At 36.0% G+C, this 19,953-nt stretch overlaps 1 protein-coding gene across 2 annotated transcripts in view; it reads left to right on the forward strand.

Annotated features, from left to right (window-relative positions):
* The first annotated feature begins 10,098 nt into the window (after positions 1-10,098).
* The window catches only part of LOC126706327 (putative disease resistance protein At1g50180), a 43,216-nt gene continuing 33,361 nt past the window's right edge, over positions 10,099-19,953 (forward strand). The window contains exons 1-3 of one of the 2 annotated variants that reach the window (XM_050405737.1): positions 10,099-11,499; positions 12,207-13,842; positions 14,411-14,654. In XM_050405737.1, coding sequence (XP_050261694.1) covers positions 10,473-11,499; positions 12,207-13,834 — 2,655 coding nt within the window. In that variant the 5' untranslated portion in view covers positions 10,099-10,472 and the 3' untranslated portion in view covers positions 13,835-13,842; positions 14,411-14,654. Of the gene's footprint in view, positions 11,500-12,206; positions 13,843-14,410; positions 14,655-19,953 lie in introns of those variants that run through there. The other variant, XM_050405739.1, reaches the window with a different exon arrangement.

A 19,953-nucleotide genomic window follows, 5' to 3' on the forward strand; every position in this document is an offset into this window, starting at 1 on the left:
CTTGGCTCCACCCACGAGTTTAGCAAAATGGAGTAGTTCCATGATCCCAGCAAAGCCTTGGAGATCCTTGATCCCAGCAAAGCCTTGGAGATCCTTGATCCCAGCAAAGCCTAGGAAATCCTTGGTCCCAACAAATCTGAGGAGATCCTTTATTCCAGCAAGGCTGAGTACATCCTTAATTCCAGCAAAGTCTAGGAGATTCTTGACTCCAGGAAAGCAAAGCCTGGGAGATCCTTAATCCCAGCAAAGCCTAAGAAATCCTTGGTCCCAACAAATCTGAGGAGATCCTTTATTCCAGCAAGGCTGAGTACATCCTTAATTCCAACAAAGTCTAAGAGATCCTTGACTCCAGGAAAGCAAAGCCTGGGAGATCCTTGATCCCAGCAAAGTCTAAGAAATCCTTGGTCCTAACAAATCTGAGGAGATCCTTTATTCCAGCAAGGCTGAGTACATCCTTAATTCCAGCAAAATTTAAGAGATCCTTGACTCCAAGAAAGCAAAGCCTGGGAGATCCTTGATCCCAACAAAGCTGAGGAGATCCTTGATCCCAACAAGGCTGAAGAGATCCTTAATCCCAACAAAGCTAAAGAGATCCTTTATTCCAGCAAGGCTGAGTACATCCTTAATTCTAGCAAAGTCTAAGAGATCCTTGACTCCAGGAAAGCAAAGCCTGGGAGATCCTTGATCCCAACAAAGCTGAGGAGATCCTTGATCCCAACAAGGCTGAAGAGATCCTTAATCCCAACAAAGCTAAAGAGATCCTTTATTCCAGCATGGCTGAGTACATCCTTAATTCCAGCAAAGTCTAGGAGATCCTTAACTCCAAGAAAGCAAAGCCTGGGAGATCCTTGATCCCAACAAAGCTGAGGAGATCCTTGATCCTAACAAAGCTGAGGAGATCTTTTATTCCAGCAAGACTGAGTACATCCTTAATTCCAGCAAAGTCTAAGAGATCCTTAACTCCAGGAAAGTAAAGCCTGGGAGATCCTTAGCAAAGCTGAGTACATCCTTAATTCCAGCAAAGTCTAAGAGATCCTTAACTCCAGGAAAGTAAAGCCTGGGAGATCCTTGATCCCAACAAAGTTGAGGAGATCCTTAATTCCAGCAAGGCTAAGTACACCCTCAATTTCAGCAAAGCCTAAAAGATCGTTAGTTCCAGCAAAGGCGAAGTATTTCCACGAATCCAGCAAAGTAAAATGGTTGTGAAAAAAAAAATGGAGGCATCCGGAAAATGGATAGAAGTTCCATAATAGCATCAAGAGAAGGTGGATCAAGCATGATTCAACAACCGCCTCATGTCTTGGGGGCTAAAGCCTACTATGCAGTGGACCTTAAATATATTTTGAAGAAAATCAATAGAAACACTATATTGCAAGTCAGCAGCAAAATCAACATTATTGAAAGCTCAACAACTATACAATGCATCTATCATTTCTTACAGCTCAATAATTGGGCTCACCTATGGAAATAACAAGATTTGGAGGAGATATAGAGACCACTGGAAGACACCTACAACTAGTTCTAAAGGCCAACCATGACATCACAACTATTGCCTTATCCTCTCAATGTATCACTAGTACGTGAAAGAGGGATTGAATGGGAAGCCCACAAAAGTCACTGCCAATCTTAGTCATTTCATCCAGCACAAAGTAAACTTTGTGGAAAATATACTTTGTGGTGAATCAGCTTCAACTGAATAATATCCCATCTCTAGGATCCCGGGGGGCTCCCATCTCTAGGATCCCGGGGGGCTCCTATCCCAGAAGAAAGAAGCAATACCCATGGTTTGAGAGATGCCTTGGACAGAAAAAGACAGAAGGAGGAAGGTTAATATACTGCTTATGAAGGTCCTAGAGAAACTTACGGATATGGAAAGAAAGACATAAATCCTACCAAAGGAAAAACTAGAAGAGTCAACTTAAGGGCTGACCCAAGGAACCCGGGGCTCATCCTAATCAGCAGTCAGTTATCAATGCCAAAAAAAAAAAAAAAAAAAAAAAAAAGAGCAACTGGTGGAGCTATCAAAAAAAAATATATGAAGATTTATTGGTGTGAACTCCTTCAAACTAAATAAGGCGCGTCCAAAGGATAAATTTCCTTCGCCTAACATCGATCTCCTCATAGATCCAACTAAGGCAACAACAATATCAACCATGAAGAGGCATACCACGATCAGGGAACTCAAGAGCTTCTTAGAAAGAGTTTCTTACATTAGAAAGTTCACACCAAGACCAACCTTGGTCATTAGTGGACTATCCAAACTGTTGAAAAAGGGGAATGTTTTCATATGGGGAGTTGAGCAACCAAATGTCTTTCATAAAACTTCAACAGATCATGAGTCATTTGCCTACCATATGGGTACTAGTCCATGGCAAAATCACTATTGTTGTACCTGGGATCTTGATCCCAAGCATACAAAGCATTGAAGGACACTGAAATGAGGTATCCCAACATAGAAAGGGCGTGTATGGTAGTCATGCATCTCAACAACTGAATCATTACTTTTCATCCCACCAAATCCTATTGGTGACAAGCTCTCATCCAATAAAAGCCCTCCTCAATCAACTCTTGCAATCTTGAAGAGTAGCCCGGTGGTTAATATTAATTTCCCAATATAACATAGGTCTGAAGGATCCCCAGAGCTATCAAGAGCTAAGCTGTAACAAACTCACTGACCCAGTTCCCCGAAGAAGAGAAATACCTATTAAGTGAGAAGATCTCTAAAAAAGTAGTAGCGGTAGAGATCCTTGTAAAGAAACAAACTATGAGGTTTGTGAAGACAGCCTTCAACGAGCATGCCTAGAGGAAGTCATCCTCTTCCAGGATCCCCGTACGAAGATCCCCGTACGAAGATCCCCCACTTGAAGAAAACACCATGACAGAATCATCTTGGTGGAGCTCCTGGCCATCAGTCTACCATTGAGAGCAACCTTAGATGACTCATAAAAGAAGATTCTTTCCATAAAGAATTTGTTCACAACCAAGAAAGGATATTTTAGAAGATCCTCGGAGAAGAAAACAAATCCTCATCCCTTTAAAGAAAAGAAAAGAAATCAGTTCAGTAAGCCCACTTGAAACTGAAGGGCTACGAAGGAACTTTTTCTGAAGATTGAAAAATTCAATGGTCATGAACAAATTTTCCAAGTGGCATGGCCTAAGACTTGGGAAAAGGCAAATTTTCCATGTACCTAGCCCAGAACTTGAGCAGAACAGAATTTTTTCCAAGTAACATGGCCTAGGACTTGGGAAAGAGCAAACTTTCCATGTACCTAGCCCAAGACTTGACCAAAATAGATTTTCCAAGTGGCATGGCCTAGGACTTGGGAAAAGGCAAATTTTCCATGTACCTAGCCCAGAACTTGAGTAGAACAGAATTTTTTCCAAGTGGCATGGCCTAGGACTTGGGAAAGAGCAAACTTTCCATGTACCTAGCCCAGGACTTGACCAAAATAGATTTTTCCAAGTAACATGGCCTAGGACTTGGTAATAGCAAATTTTCCATGTACCTGGCCCAAGACTTGGCTTAAAACAATTTTTCTAAATACATGGCCCAGAAATTGGCCAAGAGCAAAAGTTTCCAAGTACGACCAAGAAAATGGTCAAAAGCAAAAGTTTATGGGTACAAGCTGTAGCACATACCAGTAATAGGTAAAAGTGCAGATTGTAAGCATATCCCAGTCATGGCTACAACTTTGTAGCACGTACTAGCACTGGGTACAAACTGTAGTACGTACCAGCAATAGGTACAAGCCGTAGCACGTCCTAGCAAAGGATGCAAATTGTAAGCAAAGTCCAACAAGGGGTACAAAGAGAAAGAGCCTTGAGTGGGTATGAAAACCCAAAAGTGGGTGTGTAAAGTGCACAAGATTGACCTCCTTGAAAGGAATTGGTTCAAGGGAGCCTAAAGAAGCAAGGAAGGCGTAACTTTAAAAAAAAAAAAAATTCTAAGAGTACATCACTCGAAGCCACACAAGCATGGATACTTTTGCAAGTCTCTATACAAAGAGATTAGTCAATGACATTGCAAACCAGCTAGCGACATTTCCCTCCTCCAACAAGGTGCAAACTCACCAAAGGCTTGGAGGTATTTCGACTCAACGAAAGAAAGGTACCCTTTCGGTAAGCCCACTCATTAATACCATGTTTGAATATATCAAAACACTGCAAAATGTTGTGCAAGAGGTATCACCCATACACTAATATTTTATTCATATAGATTAAAACGAAAATTCTAAAAATTTTGGTCTTCTTACTTGACCAATTATTAAAAATCAAAATTGGAATTCTTGTGTGGTTGAGATCCTCACATAGTTTCATATACATGAAGTAATTTTATTGCCATATCTTATTTGGCAATTGGCTTTTCCAGTGCATACACTGGGGGCTAAGACAAGATTAAAAATTTTCCTTAGATATATCTTTTACTTGATGAAAATTAAGAAGTCTAGTGCAAACTTTACTATACATAAGTTCAGCCACTGTTATTTTCTTTGGCTTGTGAACTATATGGAATATAGCAATTCAAACAACAATATAATTGGTGGTATGGTATGTGAATAATTTGCTGCAATTTGAAATATTATATAATCTCTCACAATTTGGAAAAAGAATGAGGCAAAGATCAAGAGCATCCACCAGAAGAGCAAGGTTTTTAGCTAAAGCAAGGCGTAGAGATGTTCCTAAGCCTTCTAAGTCATGTCCTCAGGGAAGTTTCTATCTTCTAATACATTTTGAGAAGAATAGCTAACCTTAATTAGACTCTAAATCAGTATGTTTTTATGATTCAATGATTTATGATATCATGGTCCCATTGGTAAGTCACTATTCATGGACTAAAAATCTTATGGGGCAAACATCTTGGTGTTATTCACCTTAGCCATAGCAAGCATGTACTACAATGCATAGAATATCTTTGGCAAAGTTCATGGGGGCTCCCCTCATTCAACCTATTTTGTAAAACAAACAAAATCTTGTTGACAAAGCTATGCTATCTTATATTAAGATTTAATATGCATTCATCACAATTTTTGTATGCTACTTTCAAAAAAGCATATCCTAGAATTGCTAGCAAAAAAAAAAAACGTTAGTGCTAAAAATATACTCTTAGCATCAAATGCGATACCAATATAATTTGGTTATACATATATATCTGCATATATTATTGTTAGTTTGACCAAGTTGATTTATTGAATACCAATCTACAACCTAATACTAATATGAAGGTGAATTTTAATCTTTTGCAACATGCTAGTTCATCCCATGAAGGAAGTGTAGCAATTCCTTTGGAGTTTCCCTCAAGAATTATTTGATCTACACATTGGTTCTACAAACCAGAAAAGTGTCCAAAAACAATTTATTTTCTCGCGCGTGGGCTACAGGTAACCCACGAGCTTGGGGGGTTAATGTTGAAGGCTAAAATTTCACAAGAAAGCCCATTCCATGAAAAGTAAAGAAGGCCCAATTCAAGCAGTAAGAAGAATCAACATTAAGGCCCAATTTATGTTTAGATTTCCAGCAAAAAGGTTATCAAAAAGTCCAGCAAAATCTAGTGAAAGAACTGGGCCGGGATACCCAGAGGCTGCCAGAGGCCCGGGATCCTCAGGTAATGCAGCACAGTTACTGTGGGATTGAGACAGCTCAAGAGAGGTACCACGAAATACAAGAAATGAAGAACAGAGATGTCCTTCTCAAGTACCCAGTGGTGCAGCAAAGAATCAGAAAGTATAAAGCAAACATTCATGAACAAAGGAGCTGTACCACAAGGAACCAAGAATGAGAAAATCATACGTAGAAGCAACTGGAAGAGAACTTTCAATCCAGCAGTAAAAGATTCCAACTATTTGGGAATAATGACAGCAAGGAAATACAACCGCAGCTGAGTCTGAAAAGTGAGAAATCTTGAAGGAAGAGAGATTGAAGGCTAGGTTCCCAAGGACGTCCCGGAATGGAAAGTCAGCAAGTGATTTTTAGAGAAACAGTATTAAAAGATGAAAACCATGAGAAAAAAGGGAAGAGACCAGCCCCTAAGAAAATGACACAACACGAGCTCTGAGGGGCAAAAGAGAGAAATCACTAGTACCTCAGAACCCTAGAAAACACGCTATAAAAGGAAGAGAAAACCCATGTTGAAAGGGGGGAAGATTTTCAGTAGGAAGAATATCATAACAGAGCCATGAGAACTCTGTAAAATTTAAGAAAAACAGAGGAACGTCTCCCGGTATCCCAGAAACAGCCACTATAGCACATATTTGTCTCCCGGTATCCCAGAAACAGCCACCATAGCACATATTTGGATTCAAAAGGATTCAAACTTTGCAAGTCTTAGAGGCTTGAATAGCCATCAAAGTCTGTAATTTTTGAGCTTATTTGAACCTTGTATCACGTCTTAGTGAGCACATTTGTAATCCACAATTAAGAAAAATAATGAAATATCTCATATTGATTTGAGAATTTCTAATAATTACTTTGCATATTTCTTTATTATATTATCTTCCTTTACTGCTTCTTGTTGCTCAATACATATATTCTTGCTTGTAAAGCTGAGTCTTTTGCCCAAGTAAAGCCACTCAGACTTGAGATTCAAATCCCACAAGTTTTGTGCAAAAGCACTAAGTCTGTGAGAATTGGGGCCAGGATCCTCGTGGCTGAATCATTCTCATAAAATTCATTTACATATATGTATATGTATTAATATATATATATATATATCCTAATCTAAGAAACTAACAATTATTTGAAGATATGTGCCTTGTATAGTTGTTCTTGTGTAGGACCTATAGAGGTAAAAGGAAAGAACAAAACTCCATTGCATAACAAGCATGGAGAAAGATTGTATAGTGCAGAGAACCAGAGATTCTGGGTTCTTACAAGCCTAATACGCCCCGGGATCCCACGACAGTACTTCCCGGGATCCCACGACAGTACGCCCGGGGTACCAAGTGAAGGAATTCTTTAAAATGTTTATACGATAAAAGATAAGTCTTAAATATTCTATTTCAATCTCTTTCTCATTGTGAATATTATGAACATCTATTTTACTTATTTTGTAAGAGTAAAGGGTCATTTTATGATACTGTTGAGGTCTGAAAAGGATCATAGTGAAATAAGCCCAAAAAAAAAAAAAAAAAAAGTCAAGCCCAAAAGGAAAATTCAAGCTAAGCCCAAAGTAGTAGATACAGGAGACCCATGAGGGAATAAAAGAAAGGCCCAGAGGATCCTGAAGCCCAGAAAAAGAAGCATCCAAAAAAAAAGAGGACCACGGCAAAGGATAAGAAGCAAGGATCCTCAGGAACCATCAATAGGCGCGGATCCCTTCAGGCACAAAGAAAAAGGAAGACTGGGACAGCTCGATAGAAAAAGACAGAAGAAGAAAACAAGAAACAAAAGCAAAAAGAGCGCGAGCGACCTCTCATGGCACAGACAGAAAAGGCCTCAAGGAACCAGGACAGGGAAGAAGAATGATAACAAACGACTTTCAAAATGGCAGAACAGGATTCCGCCCAAATAGGAAAGAAAAGGGAAAAGTGGAAGACGCCAGAAATGGGGATGCCGAGAAGGGCATACCTCAGCACATCCCAAAGAAGATGGCCAACCAGGAACTTTCAAAAGAATCAGAGCTGAAAGAAGGAAAGAATGAGAAAAAACGGAAAAGGGACTTGCCGAGACGATGGGAACAGGACATGCTCTGTTTGCAAAAGAGCAAAACAGAGGAACCAACGGTTCCCCAGGAAGACCAAAAAACTCCATTATAAAAGGAGGGGATGGGTTGTGAAGAAAGGACAGCGAAAAAGAGAGAAACACCAGAAAGAAGAAATTCTCTAGAAAAAACTATCAGAAAATCTGTGCAGAAGGGAAAATACTAAGGGAAAAACAAATATTGCTTCCCGGTATCCTGTAAAAGCCATTATTGCACATACTCGGATTCAACGAGAATCAAACTTTGCAAGTTTTGAAGGCTGAAATAGCCATTCAAGACTGTAATTTTTGAGCTTGATTGAACCTTGTATCACGTCCTAGTGAGCTTTCTGTAATCCAACAGATAATATATTAATGAAACATGCTTCATATTTCCCAAGATCCCCTCAGCATTAATTTCTTATCGCTTTGCTAATCCTGTTTCTTTCCTTTTGAATTTACCTTGTTAATCTTTGGCACTCTTCGATATCCTCGCTTGTCATTTTTTTTTTTTGTATTGTCAGGAGCATCCTCTGCATCCCACTTGATTCTTAAACAGCTCGTTAGCTGCGGTGAGTTAAGGCCCGGTTCACCAAATCCTTCCTTTTCATTTAGGCCCGGGATCCTTGGGCCTGAATGTCACGAAAAAGGCACTCTCACAGATACTAAAACACTTATAATGGTATTTTATTGCTTAGGAGGAATCGCATTTTTGTCTTGAGAAGATTTATGTGACTTGCGCACAACTTGGTTCGTAATCAGCCCCTATTTAGCTGCGGTGAACCAAGTCCAGTCCACCAAAATACAACTATTTGGCCCAGGATCCTTGGGCCTGTGTGCTAAGGAAAAAAGCACTCTCACATACCCAAACACAACCCATACATATTCAGAGTGTAAAGAGTCTTTTGGAGCTTGGGAAGCATTGAGAATTTACCAAAATATGCCGGTGAGGCTTGACAGATGCAATCGAGCGGTATTGTTGGATCTGGATAACTAATGAAAACAAAACTCTAAGAAATTCATTGGTAGCTGGAGCTTAGAGGGCTTAACTACTTTGGATAGATTAGGCTTAGAGGGTTTTTTTTTAGTATCCTTGTATCCCTACTTACTAACTAGTGGTTCCGCACTTAGTCAATTAGGGTAAACGCAATCTAGCCGTTGTTTTAAAATTGGGGGTCTAAACAAGAAATAATGTTTTACAATATTTGAGCTTTCATATACTATTAATAAAAGGATTCCTTGTTTGGGTTTCAACATTTTTCTTATTAAAATACCTTCACACAAGTTTTAAACTCTCTAAAATACCTCTATCTTTTAGTCAAATAATTTTAAATTAAAAAACACAAATTGGTTAAAAGAGTAATTTACTGTTACTAAATTTTAAGCTTTTTTCTTTATCTTCCTGCCTAAAATTTATGACACTATCTCTATCTCATTAAATTAAAAAACACAAAACCAAAAAAACAAATAAATAAAAAATAACATTATTATACGTGTAAAGTATGAGTCTAATAACTTATAATAAGTATTATAAGAATATTAGTATTTTTTGTGCAAAAAAGTCAAATTGTGGCATAAAAGCTACAAATCTTAGAAAAGAGACTATAGCTACTATTAACATGTGGAATAAATATTATTAGCTTTCATTACAAAGAATAAAGCTTAGCGTAGGCAACGGTTGATACCTAACTTAACTCATCCAATTGAAGAGGATCTATTCTGGCAAAAAATATTCACAACCAGTTTTTTACCAAACTTTCTCTCCTTCCTCCACTAATTCTCTCTCCTTGTGGGCTTCTAAATTTCGGCAATGGTATTTCTCTCCCCTAATTTCGGTAATTATATTGCCACAATTTCTTTCCACGTCACAAATAAATTTCAATTTATACAATATTGAGCAAAAAATACTCATTTTGTGTGGCATATTAATATTAGGAGCAATATTACAACCACAAATTATTTTATAATATTTTTATAAAATGTTAATATAGATAACCTCTTATTAATTTTCAACTAAATTTACTATTAATATTATTTTTTTATTCATTAATAATTACTCACTAAACCAATAATTTGTAATAAAAAAATTGGTATATTTAGCATTATCTTTAATATCACTAAACTTGTCCTTTTGTCGCGACATATTCGCCTAGCATCACGGCAAGTGGGTGTACTACTGCCATCTAAAGGCGAGCGAATGCACGCACTTTAAAAAAGCATCAAGTTGGATTTGTTAAAAAAAAGGGAGGGATTTAAATTGTTTTTTAAACAAACAAAAAAAAAAGTTTTAAAAAAACCTTTCTTTACTTTTTTTTCTTTTTTTTTTCTTTATGCTTTTTCTCATCCTTATCTGATTTTCAATTTTTTTTTTCTTTATGCTTTTTCTCATCCTTGTCTGACTTTCATTTTCAGCCTGTACCTAATCCCTCATCTCTCACCTCTGTCTCTCTCTCTCTCTGCTCATCTTCTTTTTCCACTTTCCTCTTTCCTCTTTCTCATCTACCAGTCTTCCTCCACCAAACAGATGCTTCTAGTTCATGCCTTCAACGAACTTTTTCTCTCACTCTCTCTCTCTTAATTTTTTTAAATTCTAGTTTAATCCAACTTGATGCTTTCTTAAAGTGCGGGCATTCGCTCATCTTCAGATGGTACACCCACTTGCCGTGATGTTAGGTGAATATCTTGCGACCTAAGGGCAGGGTTGACTGAAATCATACATACAGAGAGTGCCAATTCTAGCAAAGTTTTCACAGATTATCCTCCAAAGCTCCAATTCATCTTCTTTTCGGTGAAGCGAAATGGCTGAGGCTGTTGTTTCGGGTGTCGTGACAAGGATAGGTGACTTACTCGTACAAGAACAAAAATTATTGTCCGGGCTGGGTAACCAAGTTGAGCGGCTACAAATTGAGCTCAATCTGATGCAAGGCTTTTTAAAAGATGCAGATGTGAGGCAAGATGAATCAGAGAGTGTAAGACTGTGTGTTGCTAAAATAAGAGATCTTGTTTATGATGTCGATGATATCATTGGGATGTATATCTTCAAAGCTTCTTCCGAGAGGGGAGGACTCATACAAAAAATCCTCAAGAGGTGTGGTTGCATCTTGTATGAAGGAATTTCAGTCCACAAGGCTGGGTCATTAATTTCAAATATCACAGCAAAAATTTATAGTTTGAAATGCATTTTGCAAAACTGTGGGATAAGAAGATCAATAATAAGAGTAGGTGGGCCGAATTTTTTGGAAGAGAGTCAAAGGGAAACTTATTCTCATCCTGAACATGAAGTTGTTGGGCTTGAAGATAATGTAAAAGAATTGGTAGAGTTTTTGCTGAAAGAAGAGGAAGGCAATAGAGTTGCTTCCATATGTGGTATGGGTGGTCTGGGAAAGACCACTCTCGCCAGGATGGTTTATAATCACCCAAAAGTCAAGCAACACTTTGACTGCACCGCTTGGGTGTACATCTCACAGCACTTTCAAAGAAGACATGTTTGGGAACAAATTCTATTGAGCCTTCAGTCTCTATCAAGAGAGGAAAGGGATGAAATTCCACCATTGACAGATGCAGAGCTCGCTGATAAACTTTGTCAAGTTCAAAGGGAGCGAAAGTGTTTGGTTGTCCTAGATGATATATGGAGTGTTGAGAGTTGGAACGTTATATGTGATGCCTTTCGTTGGAAGGATGCTAATAGCAAAATATTGTTGACCTCCCGTAATATGGATGTGATTTCGCATATAGATCCCAAAGGTTTCATGCATAGACTGCCGCTTTTAAATCTTGAAAAGAGTCGGGTTTTGTTTGAGAAGATGGCAATATCTTGGAGACAAGGTACAACTAATATCTAATCTACTCCAGTCTATTATTATTAGTCATTTTTTAATTGATTTGAATTTTTTTTTAATTAATTGAAGAGGAGTAGATGAATATTTAGTGTGAAAAATGACTATTAATATGTCCTCAACTCCATATTAAACACTGATTAATTAATAAAAAGATATTAGAAGAAAAAAATCAATAACAACTTGTATATGATAAATTTTTTTATGAATTTTTATTTGTTAAATAGGAAAAGACAAATATCAATATGTGCGGCCTGCGCGCATGAGTATATGTACAGATTGGTGCATGTGAATGTAGAAATTTATTCCAAAATTTAGAAATAAATGTTATTACTTTTTATATCAATTTGATTTGATATGGTTAAAAGTGATTTGAAGATACAAAAATATATAAAAGTTCAACACAAATAATAAGACAGAGCAGGTTTCATCCCTGCTCGAAACTATATCTTAGTATATTACATATGCATGGAGCAAGGGCACCTTACCGTAAAAATCACAAATTACAATGCCTTTTACTTTTCTTTTGTCGTTATATCATTTCGCCAAATGAATGTACCATCAATGGTTCTGTTAATATTTTGGTCATTTGTAAGCATTTTGAAGTCTAAAAATATAGTTGATGTTTTAATTGTTATTGTCTTCGTAGTCATTTTTCAAGAAGGAATAATATAGTTTTGTTTGTTTGCTTTGCAGACTCTGAAATAAAGTTTAGGATGATCAATTTAGGGAGGGAAATGGTTGAATATTGTGGGGGTTTACCCCTTGCTATCACGACATTAGGAGGCCTTTTAGCTGTTAAGCAGACTGAAGAAGAATGGGAGGATGTGCTTAAAAATGTTAAATCATTCCTCTATGTGCAAGACCTACGAATCACCACATGCTTGGCTTTAAGTTATAATGATTTGCCTGGTCACTTGAAATTATGCTTTCTATATCTAGGTCATTTTCCAGAAGATTTTGAGATACCAACAAAGGAATTGATTCGGATGTGGATGGGAGAAGGTTTTATATCGCAAAGTCAGCACGAAGAAGGAAGAGAGGATACAATGGAGGATGTGGGAGAGCGATATTTCAGGGAACTAGTACAGAGGAGTATGGTACAGGTGGGAAAAATTGGCTCACTTGGAAGGATCAAAACTTGTCGAATCCATGATCTTATGCGAGACTTTTGCGTATCAAAAGCCCAAAATGAAAATTTTCTCCAAATCATGAATATTCATTCCATGGAAGCAAGTGAAATGCATCATGAAAAAATTCGAAGACTTGCTATTATTTGGAAGCAACATGATCTCGATCCATTGCTTCCCTTGATGTTATCCAAGAACTATCACTTCCTTAGGTCTCTTTTATGCTTTCAACCTCATGTTTTAGACAGTGTTACATCTATGTTCAAGAACTTCAAATTGCTTAGTGTCTTAAATCTAGAGAATTGTTCCACCTATTCTGGAGACTTACCTGAAGACATTGGATGTCTCAACCTCTTGAAATTCTTCTCTCTGAAAAATAGCAATATACGTAGCTTGCCCTCATCTCTAGGAAATTTGAAGTTGTTGCAGACGGTAGATGTGCGATGTTGGGAATACAATTTCCCTGTGAAAGTTCCAAATGTGTTTAAGAAGATGGTACAGTTAAGGCATCTTTATCTACCCAAAGAGTATAGGGTAAATGAGAAATTGGAACTAGCTGATCTTTGTTGTTTGCTGACATTGGTGAATGTTGAGCTCAAAACCATCCAAATGTCCACAAGTTTCAAATTCAGCCGTCTTCAGGTCCTTGGCATGCAGGTGCAGACTGATAATAATGAATGGGCCAATGATGCAATACAAATACTAATATCAAGTTGTCCTCGTGTATATAAGCTAAATCTATATTTCTCAATAAAGAAGCTTCCAGAAGCTTCCCAATTCTCTCCAAAACTTGCCAAGTTGACCTTAAATGGGTCTCTACTTGAAGAAGACCCGATGACAATGTTAGAGAAATTGCCCAACTTAAAAGTCCTCTGTCTTTTTAATAACGCTTTTGCAGGGAAGAATATGGTCTGTTCTGAACGAGGATTTCCTTTACTTCAATTTCTTGTAGTTTCTGAATTAAAAAACCTAGAGGAGTGGCAGGTGGAGGAAGGAGCCATGCCCAATCTCCATCATTTGAAAATTGAAAATTGCAGTAGGTTGAAGACGATTCCAGATGGACTGAGATTCATCACAAACCTCCAGGAATTGGAGATCAAATGCATGCCACAGCCATTCGAAGATATGCTTTCTGACAAATTCAAACATGTCGGTGTCCTTGTATTTCAAGGCGGTAATGATAAGCATTATTAGCTAACAAGGTATAACAACGAATTCTTGCACTTGCATTTTTGAAATATTTTATAGCGCTTCTTTTCTTTCAAATCTCTCACTGTCCAATTATTTCAATTTTCCCAAATAATATTTAGCAAATTTTTCCCTAATAGGCTAATTCACTAATTCTTCTTTGGATTAGAATGAAGGGCTTATTTATTCTTTTTCCCTCAAGTTACATACTTATATAATAGGATTTGAACCCACTACTATTTGCCCATTATATTACAAACAAATTATTTTCCACTTCATCTTGTTGTGGACTCTTAATATTTGCCACTATCATTAATAAGTTAAGCAATGAGATTTTCTTAACAATTTCTTCTTTCTTTTCCCCCCCTTATTTTGAGGCCTTTCTAATTTTTTATTTATTTATAAGTCCTACCTTTTCTTCTCATTTCCATAGCATACACATATTGGTTAACTAAGTTTATTTCTAAATGATGAGTTCATGTCTATAGCATATTTCATTTTAATTTGATTTTGATGTTTTGGGCTTAATCAATTTAGTTGGTTTTCTCCCTCTTCATTCTCCTTTGTTTTATTTTTTGGCAGGTAAAATCATTCACGGAGCAAAGGTTTATACTCTTCTTCAACTCATAAAAAATCAACAAATTGCTCTCAACTTGTACGAGTTTGTGTTAGTTATAAAATTTGAAGGATTTGATTGCATGGACTCATTAAATAGATACTTTGATGCCTATGTGTAATGGTGTAAAGAATTGTTTGTTAGGTGATGCTACTCTGTGTTGTACTATTTTGTTTGGTGGTTTGTTTGCAATGTGGTGTGTTTGTTTTAGATGCTGATTTCCTGTTCTTTGTTGGCTTTGCTATGATTGCACTCTTTTGTTCAGGTATTCTGATGAATTAAAAAATCAATGAATTTTTGGAGGAGAAAAAAAATTCTTCATTTAATGTGGAATTCTCATATTTCTCTACATTGTGTTTATCTCACAGAACTTTGGATGTGTATATAGCTTACAGTGAAGCTAGGTCAGTATGTCCTTGTGCTGTTAATTGCAGCAGTTCTTATTGAACTAGGAATATCGTCACAAATTTCACTCATAACTCATAAGTCTTTAACAATTTGGATAAAGACAGTTGTACTGTGGTTTTATTAAATTTGATAACTTTCATCAATCCTGTTTCTCTCTTTCTTCACTCAAGAACCATGAATTAGCTTAGCCCTGCTATATGGCATAAACACTGCTTAGGCACTGTGCATATGCTGCCTTGTTTCATTCTCATATGTTGCCCTTCGACAGTGGACCATGTACCGAGCAAAGATGCTCAACATGTATACTTTGTGTAGTCTGTCTAGTGACCCTTGCATTATTAAACCTAAAGGGTAATGAGACTATGGACTAGTTTTTTCTTTTTCTTTTTCTTTTTTATTTAAAAAAACACCCTAAACTTTTTATCTAAATAATAAATACTTTTCAACTGGCCATCCTTGACCAACAAATATTCTAGTTGAATTGGTATTGTTTCAATTTCACTTCCTGCTGATGGTTACTGGCTTCAGCTTCAAATCTACCAGAAACCTATTTTTGTTTACTCCGCTTATCCTTCCGCTGCAACAAAGATTAATTGGATGACTTTCAGAAAAAAGTTAGGGATGTGAAATAAGAGAATTTTAAAGTGGTGGTGTGGTGAAAAAATGAGGCCCTTAAACTATTGTGATAAGTGTTTGCAATTTTAAATTTTATGACATGCGATCATAGCCATTGCATGTGTAAGATAAAAGTTTGAAAATTTTCTGTTGCGAGTGGTATCAAATTATTATTTATCTTTTCCATTTCTCTGATTGCTCATAAATCATAATTGATGTTTTAGGCAAGCATTGAGTTGAGTTGATAACCATTTCGGAGTTTAATTTCTTTTCAAACATTTTAGTGTTTATAATTTGGACAGCTCTGGCTGCTCTGAAATAATTGTACTTTAACCTCAAGGATTGTAGAACTTGCTATGCCTTCTATGGCAATGAGAGGAGTGCTAGATTTTACCTCATTACAGTAGTTTTTCTTTTCCGTATAGATTGTCATATTTATGGATTTTAAAGTTTTGTTAAGCTAGAATGATATTTTAGCCCCTATCACATTTGTTGCCCTGCATCACAAAAGAGAAATTTGAAAAATTATGCATCCTAGAATCATTATTGAAGTAAAGAAATTAATTGCTAAAAAATCTAGGTCTTGTTCCTTTGAGGAAAAAAATTTAAGATTACTGTGGGTGCAAATACAGGAAAAAAAAATTCAAATAATATTCCCTCACTCATTTTAATATTAAATTAATCATTTAACATTAAAATGCTACAACATTCTCTTTTTTTTTTTTGATAGGACAACATTCTCATTTTAATATTAAATTTTAGCAAAGAGAGATTATTAGGCAAAGACAATTCACTATGTATCATGAAAGCGTGCTCTACAATGAACCTCAACTTAGTAAAATAGTGAACCCAACTCCCAAATCCCAATTCACAGTAGCCTCCGACTTAAACTATGAATGGTTAACTTGATTAACTTGAGCTCGAGTTTGTTAATGAATTATTTGATTAACTTGATCTCTCCATATATGGTAAACACCAAAACTAAAACTTTTCACCTTTTAATAAACCTATGCTAATTATTAATTACTAATTATAGTTGAAATTATGTTAATTATATAGAAAAAATTTGCTTTATAAAGTTATCAAAATTAGATTCACTAACCTTATATTTAATTTATAAATAAAAATAAATAAATGTAATTTTTATTATGAAATGGACTTTATATTAGCAATAGCAAATAATAATTTGTTATATTATGAACTTATTTGCAAACTTACACAACCAAATCTTAGTTCTAATTTTCATATACTATATAATAAATTTGGGTTAAAGCGCCAAGTAGCTACATTTTTAAAAAAAAAAAAATACAGGATAGAAATTCTACTTTAGATTAATTTAGGTATATATATGTGTGAAAGTCCCTCCTAGAGATTTGAATCCTAACTCTTAGCAGTGGTGCGTGGTAGTCGGTAGCTATACTTTCATTAGTTATTAAAATAGTTTACTCTAAATGAAACTCTATTACCTAATTATCAAGTGGCTCATTAATTGTAAAGATATTTTATTTTGGATAAAACTCAAATGTTACCCAAATTTTAAGAAATTTAAAATTTCACTATAACTACAAATATATTATCAAATAATTTAATTTTAATTATTGTAAATTGTTAGGATATATGTGATTCACTTGTTAGGAACATATGCCACTATTTTATGTAATTGGCTAATCCTCTGACAAAACGCACTTTATTTGTATTTGGGTAGATCTAGGATGTGTTTAATATTTCAAGAAACATGTTATTCAAGTCTAGTATTAAAGTTATGAAGATTGGACCAAGAAACAAGTGAAGAAAAACTGTTCACTAAAGCTGGACAGATAGCTCGACACCTGCGGACAAAGAGCTCGACAGATAGCTATCTATCGAGATTTAATGAGGCTCGACAGATACTATCTATCGAGGTTACGGGAATTCAAATTTTCAAATCTGATTTTCGGCCCATGCGTATATGTTTGTATAGAGTTTCTTTTCTCATAACCCTAGACATATATAAGGCTTATTTTAGAGGTCGTCACATAAGAGAATACAAGGAGAACATATGAAAAATATGACCGATGCCTTATTTTTAGCACCACAAACAACAAAATACATGCTACATCAGTGGTGTCATAGGTAAAAAATTTACCAACCTTGCTATAGTAAATTACCATCTTTGGTAGTCTACTGTAGCAACAAAGGAAAAAAAAAACAATTATTTTTTTATTTTTCTCTCTCTTTTAAAAAAATATATCTTCTCTATTCTCTCTCTCTCTCTCTCTCTCTCTCTCTCTCTCTCTTAGTCTTCTCTCTTCTTTTTTTCCTTCTCTTTATCATTAGGCCAATACACTAATTAGTTTTTCGTGTAGACGGGAATTGAAATCTATATCCTTTATTCAACTATTGGAGACTTAATTATCTTAATTTTAATAATTTGCATTTCATTTTTCCTTTCTAATGAGATGTAATATATTTGAAATTATTTCTCCAAATGTTATCTATCTATACTGCTAAGTTATGGTTTTTCACATAACATTTATGTTGACTTTATTCCATGACAAAAAGTGTTGTAATTGCATTAATTTATTTCCTTGTATTTTTTTGGGGATTTAATTGTAATGGGTTTAGTCTTAAGTGGTAAAAATTTGATCACCACAATTGAAGGTCATATGAGGAGCACATGCCAGAAGTTGAAGAGTCAGTGTGTTTCGTGACTCATCTCGTAAGTTGGCCATGTCACGAGATGACCCACGAGATACATTGACAGCTAGAACTTTAAGTGTGACTCTTATACCCTTTGCCCATACTATATATACCCTCATTACACACAAAATTGTAAGGAGACTATTAAGACGAAAACCCTAAAGAGGTTTCTACAACACCCACAATTTTAGAAAGAGCTACTCATCCACAAAAAGAGAGAAATTCTTGTAGTCTCTTCTCCTCCCCTCTCCCATTGTTATACCTTAAGAGGAGATTTGTACCCAAACACAACCCGTACTTATTCAGAGTGTAAAGAGTGTTTTGGGGAATGGGAAGCATTGAGAATTTGCCAAAATATGCCGGTGAGGCTTGACAAATGCAATAGGGCGGTATTGTTGGATCCGGATAATTAGTGAAGACAAAACTCCGAGAAGTCCATTGGTAGCTGAAGCTTGGAGAGCTCAAGTACTTTGGGTAGATTAGGCTTAGAAGGTCTTTTTTGGTATCCTTGTATTCCAACTTACTCACTTGTGGATCATTTAGGCTTGAAAGGCCGCGGAGAGGTTTTTTGTCAAGTTCTTTGGTTTCCTCTTCGATAACATGTCTCGGTGCTATCTTGTGTTTACATCTCTCTTCCCTTACTCTCTATGCTTTATACTTATCGCCTATTGTATATGCATATGCTTTAGAGTAGTTCCGGCCTTATTGCGTTACACTTACATTTATTCCACACTTAGTTAATTAGGGTAAAAGCAATCTAGCCGTTGTTTTAAAATTGGGGGTCTAAACAAGAAATAATGTTTTACACCATTTGAGCTTTCATATACTATTAATAAAAGGATTCTCTGTTTGAGTTTCAACATTTTTCGTACTAAAATACCTTCACATAAATTCTTAAACTCTCTAAAATACCTCTATCTTTTAGTCAAATAATTTTAAATTAAAAAACAAAAACTAGTCAAAAGAGTAATTTATTGTTCCTAAATTTTAAGCTTTTTTCTTTATCTTCCTCATTCAGCCTAAAACTTATGACACTATCTCTATCTCATTAAATTAAAAAACACCAAACCAAATAAATAAATAAATAAATAAATAATAGTATTATTACACGTACAAAGCGCATGTGATATGTCTAGTAACTTATAATAAGTATTATAAGAGTACTAGTATTTTTTGTGCTAAAAAGTCAAATGCTGGCATAAAAACTACAAATCTTAGAAAAGATATCTTAGAGCATCCACAGCCGGTTTTGTTATCCCATCTTATTTTACCATTCCAAAAAGCTACTTTATTAATTATACCATACCATTTTACAATACTCCCAACATCCCAAAACTCTATTTTCCTCTTCTACTCATTAAAATAATATATCTTTGTAATAAAATATATTTTTTCCTTTTTTGTTTTTTCTCAATTTTCTCCCCCGTGTCCCTTCCAGAATCCTCCATTACTTTACTTTTCACCTTCTTCCAGCCTCCTCCTCCAATCCATCATCCATATAAACCCAACTCCTTCACACAACTCCTCCATCATCCATATCAACCCAGATCAACGAAACAGAAAAGAAAAAAAAAAAAACCATCACGCCTATAACAACGCCACAGCCACCATAACGCTGATCACATATACCAGCAAACCCAGAAAAAAAAACAAAACAAAAAACCATTAACACCCACGCCGATCACAACGCCACAGCCACCACAACGCCATAGCCACCACAGCTCCACCGATCTCGCCACCCACCAATCTCTGCCACGCCACAGCCACCACAACGCCGATCACATACCAGCAAACCTAGAAAAAAAAA

This window comes from Quercus robur, chromosome 11 (genome assembly GCF_932294415.1).
Source record: "Quercus robur chromosome 11, dhQueRobu3.1, whole genome shotgun sequence".
Classification (NCBI taxonomy): domain Eukaryota; kingdom Viridiplantae; phylum Streptophyta; class Magnoliopsida; order Fagales; family Fagaceae; genus Quercus; species Quercus robur.